Raw genomic sequence first — 8,358 nt, 5'->3', positions numbered from 1 at the left:
ATCGTTGGCAGTGGGAAGTAACTTATTGTTGTCTGGAGTCAGCGTTGTGTAGTGTGTGTTTTGGTTTGGAACGGCTCCGTAGGTCCTGCAACAAAATGCAAAGTAGAAGTTTCACAAAACATGAATCCAGTGATTGTGTTTCCATTTTTTTTCATGTTGGTAATGTATGTATTTGTACCCAGCTCCTCTGAGCAAGGATCAGTCACAAACAAATAATGGCAGACAATCACATCATCACGCTGATTAAGAAACACTGTGATGATAATGACTCAGACGTTCACAGGTATTCCTCTTAACTGAAAACATTCAGGAAAGTAAAAGATCAATCACTTGCATTAACACTCAGCTCCGCCCACAGGTTGATTACATTCAATGCACCATCTTCATTCGTCAGTCATCCGCAAAGCATTTCACCTACACTGTATTTAACACTGCACGTGTCAGACCTTACCATCGCTATACACTCGCACTTGCCAGCCAGGAGGCTATTAATCATAAGATTGATTTCACACTGACCCTAAAAACATGATGGCTCCCTCTGCCTTTCCAGATGTTTGTCTGAGGGAGAACATGACGCTGGCAGATCGACTCTACAACCTGCAGCTCATTCAGGACTTCTGCAAAGACAACCTGAGCAGCTGCTGCCCCTTCAGCCTGGAGGACATGCTCTACGCCTCCTCCACCGTCAAGGTACTGCTCCAATCTCCTGCAAATATGTTTGATTTCCGAACGGTGGCGCTCACGTTCACAAATAATTCTGCCCTTCAGCCCTGTATCAAAACACTGTAGTTTGGTCGGTAGGTTAGTGGCAAAAAACATTGCATTTACCTTTATTTTAGAAATCATGAAATTGATTTTCTTTCCCGGGAATAAAAGTAGAGAATTAGAGGCACTCTGATCTGACACAAACACCAATAATGTAACTGTGTATGAAACTCAGACAACTCAGGTCTTAGTTGGCACACACAATGTAGAGAATTATAGTTAAATCCAAACGTCCAAATGTTAAGTGAGTGATTGTTACTATATAAGACGAGACAAATCGCACACATGTGCTATTACTCCATTCATGGATTTCTGACTACGCAAATTAGAAAACCATATGTAGCTGTGTCCAATGAAAAAGAGACAGAAAGGGAAAAAGGAGAAATGAGTAGCTCCGTGTGGTGAGTCATACTGTGGAAAAACCCATCAATCCAAACTCTTCTGTCTCCACCAGCCGCAAGCATGGAGAGCTCCACTCGGCCCACTCTCAGAACTCGCCTGCATGTTTTTCCATTCTTTTCTCACACTATTTATGTATTTTTGTAGTTATGTCACCAGCCTGTACTCTGACAAAAGACTGGTCACGGTCCAAACATGAGTTTTGACTTCATTTTATGAACAACGTACTTTGCTGGTTCAGTCCTTCACACGCATTACACACAGTACTGTGCAAAAGTCTGAGGGCAGCATTAGATTTGCTGTTTTAGCAATACTATAATGACACTAGATTTTTTTCTCAATTGCTTAATTGGAACCAATAAATAAGTATATGAAAAACAGACCAGTGTAGGTGCTCAGTTACAGCACAAGAAATCTCAATATTAATCATTTTGTGTCAGCTTGAATGTTGACAGCCAAAAACGAGCACGCATCAACGAAATACACGACATGGTACAAATAATAATTGAATCATGTGAACCAGCCAGTATCAGTATTTTGCTGACCTGAGGGATATGAAAAAAAAAAAAACCTTAGCACAGCAGTGCAGCCAAAACTGCACACAGAACCGGTTAGATTCAGTGACCTTGACCCACTTTCCAGGTAGTCTCATCCTCAGCAACTGTACACTCTTTGCCTGTCATGCTAATGAAGAATTTATGAAGATTGAGAGCTAAGACGTTGGGGGAGGTGATGAAGAGAAGAGGAGATGAGGAGGAATGTTAAGAGTTAAGAAAGGAGATGGAGGTGGAGAAAAAGCCTCATTTGGGGAGTGAACGATGTGTTTCGACTGTTCTTTGTGCTGAAACATGCGCACAAACAGAGACGCACTCACACACCATGACAAGTATCACACTTGGCTGAAAGTGTTCCTTTGCTTGTTCACGCAGAAGATGTGATTATGAGCTCTCACATTTTATCAATTACAAGAAAGAACACAAAACTATGAAGTAGCATTTTTTTTAAAAAAATATGGTTGAACTGTGTGGATAGTTTTGCACAAAACCCACCAATATGCAGTTTTTTCACAATCTTCTGAAGACATCAGATGCAGTATGGGCAGAAAACGTGATGAATCCTCAGTCCACACTATATGTTGCTAGTGCTTCGATAACAGACAATAGATTAGCCCTTACTTCCCAACCCCCAAAGCCATGGAATACACTCATTACTTAATGCAATCCTTTCCTAATGGACACCAGGCTTGTAAATCAGCATCAACACACTCCCATCTACTGGCTCTTTATGTAATTAATCTGGAGCCCATCGAAATTGCCATCTGTGAATCCAAGAGGAGAAATTAAATTCATTATCTTTGGGATTTTTGGGAAGACAGTAAACACACACACGCACTGTAATTTGAACTATGCCTCTTCAAATTGGCTTTGTTGATCGTATGTTTACGCTGTGACTGGTGCTCATCAGTGGTTCACTATGAGGTACAGGTTGACAAACACAGAACATCAGACTATGATTAGAATTCCTAACATATTCCTTACACACATACATAGTGTGACTTGCAGTGAGCACTGCATTAGCACAGACTGCATCTGGGGCATACGGTTGTTAAAAAAAAAGAAGCTTTGGACTCATGTCTGTATTTGTCCTCTTGTACAAACTTTTTTTTTTCCACATTAATTCAGGTTTTCCAGCAGGCAATCAAGGGAAGCCTGATTAACTTGGTGGTAAATCAGGAGAGTGGGTATTTCAGATTGAAGTGTGGCCCGTCTTTCAAGACCTCAATCCTTTAATCAACCCTCTGGCACGGTGATCGATGACATCAATGCCCCTGTGAATGCCTAATGTGGGTCTAGGTCTAGAGTCTTACTAAGTTGGATAATTTGACCTGCTGCTTGTATCTCTAAGCCTTCACGCAGGGTGCATTTAAATGTTACACCAGTCATGTGAGTGAGCGTGTGCATGCATGTCATTGTAGGTACAGGAAAAGAGTAGGGGGGGTGTTTGTGCCCATCCCCCAGAGTGGACTAACCCCCCCTTCTCCTGCTCTTGTAGAAATCACCAATCAGATTCCTGTATTTAGAGTGCCACAGTTTGACACTCTACCTACAAACAGCCAGATCTGGCAACACTGCTGCAGACCAAGCCCATGAGGTAGTCATGGCCATCAGTTGGGAGACAGGCACAGTGGTGGTGAGGTGTGTAATGGTCGTATTAAGCACACCTAGTGTGTTCATCAGTATTTAAGTACGTGGAAGGGAAGAGAGAAGTCAAGCTGGATTATTGCCTTCAACGTGGGCAGAGAAGATCACTGTCTCTCTTTATTTTTTCTGCATTTCCTCCTGGCTTGTCTTCCTTCCAGTTTTTATCCAATAAAACAAGTGCTTCAAATGGTGGACAGACTTAAAGGTAACCAGCGCTTAAGTATTTGACTTGTTGTAATCATAAGAATAGAAAATATATCTCAAAAACACGGTTTGAAAGATTGGTGGATACAATGAAAATACTTTTAAACACTTTAAAGATACGTTTCTGCTTTACTGTCATCATTTTGTCAGATGTGACACAAACTGGCTCTGAAGCCTAAAGCAGAGACGTCTTTTCAGACTCTTGCACCTTGTCACATTTGCATGTGAGTTAAAGACAAAAAAAGGGGAGTAAAATGCTGCAGTAACACCCAAAGGAGATGAATACTGCTGGTGTTAATTGCCTCTGCCACCCCCCCATGGTGGGATTTTGGGCTGCAGTTTGAGGGCTTCGGGGGAGTAAGTGTAATGTGCGTGTGCTAGTTCTGGCACGGCAGAGGGAAATGTTGCTGATGAGGTGAATCACATAGTGTTCGCGCTGTGCCATGCAGCATTGTCTTTGTCTGGAGAGCATGGACTGAGGTCGGGGAGGCGGCACGTCTCCTCAAGGTCGTCCCTGCTACGCTGCATCGTTCTGCATAGACGTGTGTGTGCACTATCAAGGCGGTATTTATTAAAAACAAGTAAAGCTACACCGGGAACAGAAATTGGATAAAAAAATGCAATTTTTTATCCACAATGGCATTAATTGGTTGTCATTAAAACAAGTACTATGAGAAGAAACTAGGTGGGGTTTCTTTAGGTCTGTCTGTTGAAAGCTACACATTTTACTCTCTATACTGTATAAATGTTTTGCATTGTTTACAGCTCATACATCTTTATTTTGTTTGAAAATGATAAATGTCTCTGGTTGGGTGAAAAATATCAGGGAAAATGTGCACAACATTGTCCTCTAGCTGTTAGAACTGCTACTGTACACTGACCTCATTCAGATCTTGACCTGATTTGACACAGCAGTGGCAATAATCCCTCCAACATTTCTCAACTTTCTAATCCAGTTTGGTTCAGTGGATTACACGTTGTTTGACAACAAAACCGTCTGACCTCTATTTTGTTATAAATTAGGTCAATGCCTCTACTCCTGCTCCTCTCAATGGCCAACGGAACTAGTGGTATTCTTAAATGAGCAGGTGATTTAGGTTATCCAGCATGTGAAAAGCTATAATGCGGATTCAATTTTGTTGTCTAACACAAATACGGTGTTACAGTGTGAGAAGTCTGGTTCTGGACTAAATCGGTCATTTCACTGTAATGTACCACAACAAACTCATGGAGGAAAAAAACCTTTGCCAACAATATAATTATGCATTTCCCTGTCAATTACCGCATTGTATTTCCTAAGATGGAGCAACGTGAGTGAATTGTTTATGTTTATGTATAGATTTAACTTATTTCTCAAATAGTGGGGGGGGGGTGAGAGGCAGGGGCGAGACAACACATATAGTCATAATTGAGAACCACTGGAGTAGATGTAACTCTGTCCCATGTATATAGATGTAACTCTTGTTTGATTTTTTTGTTCCTACAGAACAACTACCTGGTGTTCATGGCAGAGCTGTTTCAGTGGTTTGAGGTGGTCAAGCCTTCTTTTGTGAAACCAAGAGCACTGGCCAATGAAGGCACAGGCAAGTCTTGTCATTTGTCTGTAAATATTATCGTTACATGGAACGCGCTTGCAGCAGAGTAATTAGATGTTTTCGTCTGTATCACCTCAGAGACGTCATCCTTGCTGAAGAGTGTCCCAGAAATGACCACGAAGGCAACCAAGAGAAGCTTCACGGAAAGACCTCCTAGTCCTGAGGGAGACAAGTATGTTCAAGTCAACGTTTGTGATGTGAATTCCATGTGTGATATCTGGACACATTAAAATACAAAAGAAAGTACAATTAAATATATACAGTATATTGAAATGTATCACATACCTGTCATTTTCTGTCTTTTTTAGTTTGTCCCTGCGACCTCAGCCTAGAAACTCAGGTAATTATGACTGAAAATCTAAATGTGAATACTTGTAGGTACACCATCCTCCTGTTTTTAATCTTGTTGTATTCTCTCTTCTGTCCTTCAGGAGAGATTAAGAGGTCGAGCTCAATGTCTTTTGTTGATGGGAACCTCGGTACGTGGCCCAAAGAGAAAAGGTCAGTAATACTTTTATTTGCTTCTCATGGAAAATATCTAATCCCCAATAGATTAAATATTATCCCACTGGGTTTAGGGGAATTAAATTGTGAAATAAATTGGGAATTGTGTGTTGCCAGGTGATACTTTTCCATAAGTAACATTTTTCAATAAGAAAACTTGTTTTTTTGTTTTCATACGCAGATCTGGGCCTTATGGAGTGTCTTTTGACATCCCGTTTGACAAGGACGACTCTGCTCCAGTTCCGCTTTCTTCCACACGTGGCATGGTCAGGTCTGTCAGCACCGATGATGGCTCCGGTTTCAAGGTCCACCACATGCCGCGTGGAATGAAGCGCAACTTGTCCTTCCAGCCAGTCAACGGTCAGAGTGTTGGCATCGAGGAGGAGGGCGGTCCAGACAGCCTCGCTATTGCGGAGCCCGGCAAGCAAGCGTTTCCCAATGGACTTGAGAGTGTCATGGCAACAGCTCCCTCCATAGAAGAGGCCCTTCAGATTATCCACAGTCCTAGCAGACCTGTTGTGGAGGGCATCAACAACAGTGGTTTCTTCCTGCACAGTCCAGCCCATGGTGCTGGTGGTGCCTTAGAGCCGGTGTCAGAGGTGGAATCTAAAGGACCCTTAAGCACTACAGACACCACAGAAGTGGACACAGGTGTCCATATCCAAACAGAGGACATGCTAGATGAGGATTCCTCTCTGAAAGACTGCTCGATAAACATGGAGCTGGACATGGACTCGCCAAGCCCTAGCCCGAGCAGTCAGAGCAAATCTCCCTCAGCAGTTAAATTGACCAGCTTCGCCGAGCAGAAGTTCCGTAAATTCAATCCTTCAGCACCAGACTCAGGACGGGGTAGCAGCAGCTCCCTCAAGACCACACCTGAGGGATCTGAGTTTGGCCTTTCATTATCCGTGTCCTGGGCTCCAACCCCTGAGCACAGTCCCACCCACCAACAACCCACAACACCCCTTGCTACACAACAATCACCCACACCTGTGCAGCTTCCACCAAACGACCCTGCTCAAGTCATGGCCACAGAGATGGTACAGCTGAGGATAAGACTGGAGGAGAAACGGAAAGCCATTGAAGCACAGAAGAAGAAAGTGGAGGCTGCTTTTACAAGGCATCGTCAAAAGATGGGTCACTCAGCGTTTCTCAACGTGGTGAAGAGAAAAGGGGATGGAGCTGCCAGTGGAGAGGAAGAAGGGAAAACTGACGGCGAAGGCAAGGTTAGTCCGGTCTTTAAATTTGGAAGGAGCAAGGCAGACACACCTGATGGGGCAGAGCAAAGCACCACGGCCTCCTGTTGCACCAAGTCCCCCAGTGCAGGAGAGGAGGGTGGACAAAGTCATGTTCAGTTAACGGAAGTCGATCTCACGGAGTATACACATTCTATCGATAAACTCAACCACTCATTAGCGTTCCTCCAAACTGAGATGCAGCGACTGGCTCAGCAGCAGGAAGTCATCATGGCCATGAGGGAGCAGCAACATCAGCAGCAGGCGTGGGTCATCCCTCCTCGATGCACAAATCCCTCACCACAAAAACAAAGCCGAGCCGGAGCTGTCACTCGATCCTCAGGACCCTCCTCTCCCGCCGACTCCCCGCGTTCCACCCACCGCTCTCCAACCAGCATCAAACGCAAATCTGCCTCCTTTCACTCGCGCAATCCTCGCACTGTTCGTCCCACTGAGCTCAAGCTGGCCCCCTACAATCGCGTCCTAACCGCGCCGCAGTCCGTCGACAGCATCCCAAGGCTACGGCGATTTTCTCCTTGCCAGCCTTTGGCAAGTTCTTTTGTTTACATGGGGGAGAAACCAGCAACTGCCAATCCAGAGACAGTATCTAGGGATGGCGATAGAAATACTGAGCCTGATCTCATCCTTTCCCCAGAGAGGAAAACCCATGGAGAAAGTATATGTGTAGCCAGCTCACCGCCCAGCTCCCCCAACATGCAGAACAAAAGAGAACAAACAGAAGTAGATTCAAATGCCAAAACCCAGAAAACAGATGCTCATGGCAACCAGACACCAACAAATCAAGAGTCAGTCGTAGATGTCAAACCTATACAACAATCTTCATTTGCTGAATTTCTGGCTCACCCTGTCGTGGAAACGTTCACAGTGACTCCTACACATCCAGATGCCTCGGGTCAAGCAAAGAGCAACTTGATTGAGGTTCCTCTGTCGGTCATGAAGCCACTTGAGGACCTGACTCTGGATGATGGTCTGGAGATGCAGCAGGATGACGTGGAAAGCCTGGATGAAGAACCAAAGGTGTGTCGTGGCTTCTTCTTCAAGGTAGGCTTTTGATTTTTGACCTTGTGTAACTTTATTTAATATCTGCCATATCTTATTCATTCTTATTTTATTGTTTCATTGTATTTTTTCTGTTCTCATTTATTTAATTTTGTGCTTTTATTGTTGATGTGAAGCACTTTGATTGCTATGCAGGTATTGTTTGAAATCGATGAAGGGTTTTCTCAAAGGCCTAATGTACTGTATATGACTGAGCACAGTCTGACGAGTTTAATATGATGTTTCTATAATTACAAACAGTAATTATCAATCCTTAAAAACAGACACTGAGACAGCAGATTGGCTGAGGACAGCGTTGTCTTCCCATCCCATGTTGATAGGTTGCTGGCTGCAGTCTGGGCTTCGATGTAGGTCAGAAAACTGGGGCTACTGTTA

At 43.8% G+C, this 8,358-nt stretch overlaps 1 protein-coding gene across 7 annotated transcripts in view; it reads left to right on the top strand.

Moving 5' to 3' along the window:
* Nucleotides 1–8,358, top strand: part of camsap2a (calmodulin regulated spectrin-associated protein family, member 2a) — a 34,050-nt gene that overhangs the window by 18,553 nt on the left and 7,139 nt on the right. For all 7 annotated transcript variants that reach the window (XM_044043348.1, XM_044043346.1, XM_044043343.1 and 4 more), the window contains 6 exons: nucleotides 551–690; nucleotides 5,056–5,152; nucleotides 5,243–5,336; nucleotides 5,473–5,504; nucleotides 5,596–5,665; nucleotides 5,850–7,965. In XM_044043348.1, the coding sequence (XP_043899283.1) occupies nucleotides 551–690; nucleotides 5,056–5,152; nucleotides 5,243–5,336; nucleotides 5,473–5,504; nucleotides 5,596–5,665; nucleotides 5,850–7,965 (2,549 nt within the window). The remainder of the gene's footprint in view (nucleotides 1–550; nucleotides 691–5,055; nucleotides 5,153–5,242; nucleotides 5,337–5,472; nucleotides 5,505–5,595; nucleotides 5,666–5,849; nucleotides 7,966–8,358) is intronic.

The sequence above is a fragment of the Solea senegalensis genome, linkage group LG14 (assembly GCF_019176455.1).
Source record: "Solea senegalensis isolate Sse05_10M linkage group LG14, IFAPA_SoseM_1, whole genome shotgun sequence".
NCBI classification, from domain to species: Eukaryota; Metazoa; Chordata; class Actinopteri; order Pleuronectiformes; family Soleidae; genus Solea; species Solea senegalensis.
Note: the sequence above shows the minus strand (reverse complement) of the source record. Positions and strands in the feature narration are given on the sequence as shown.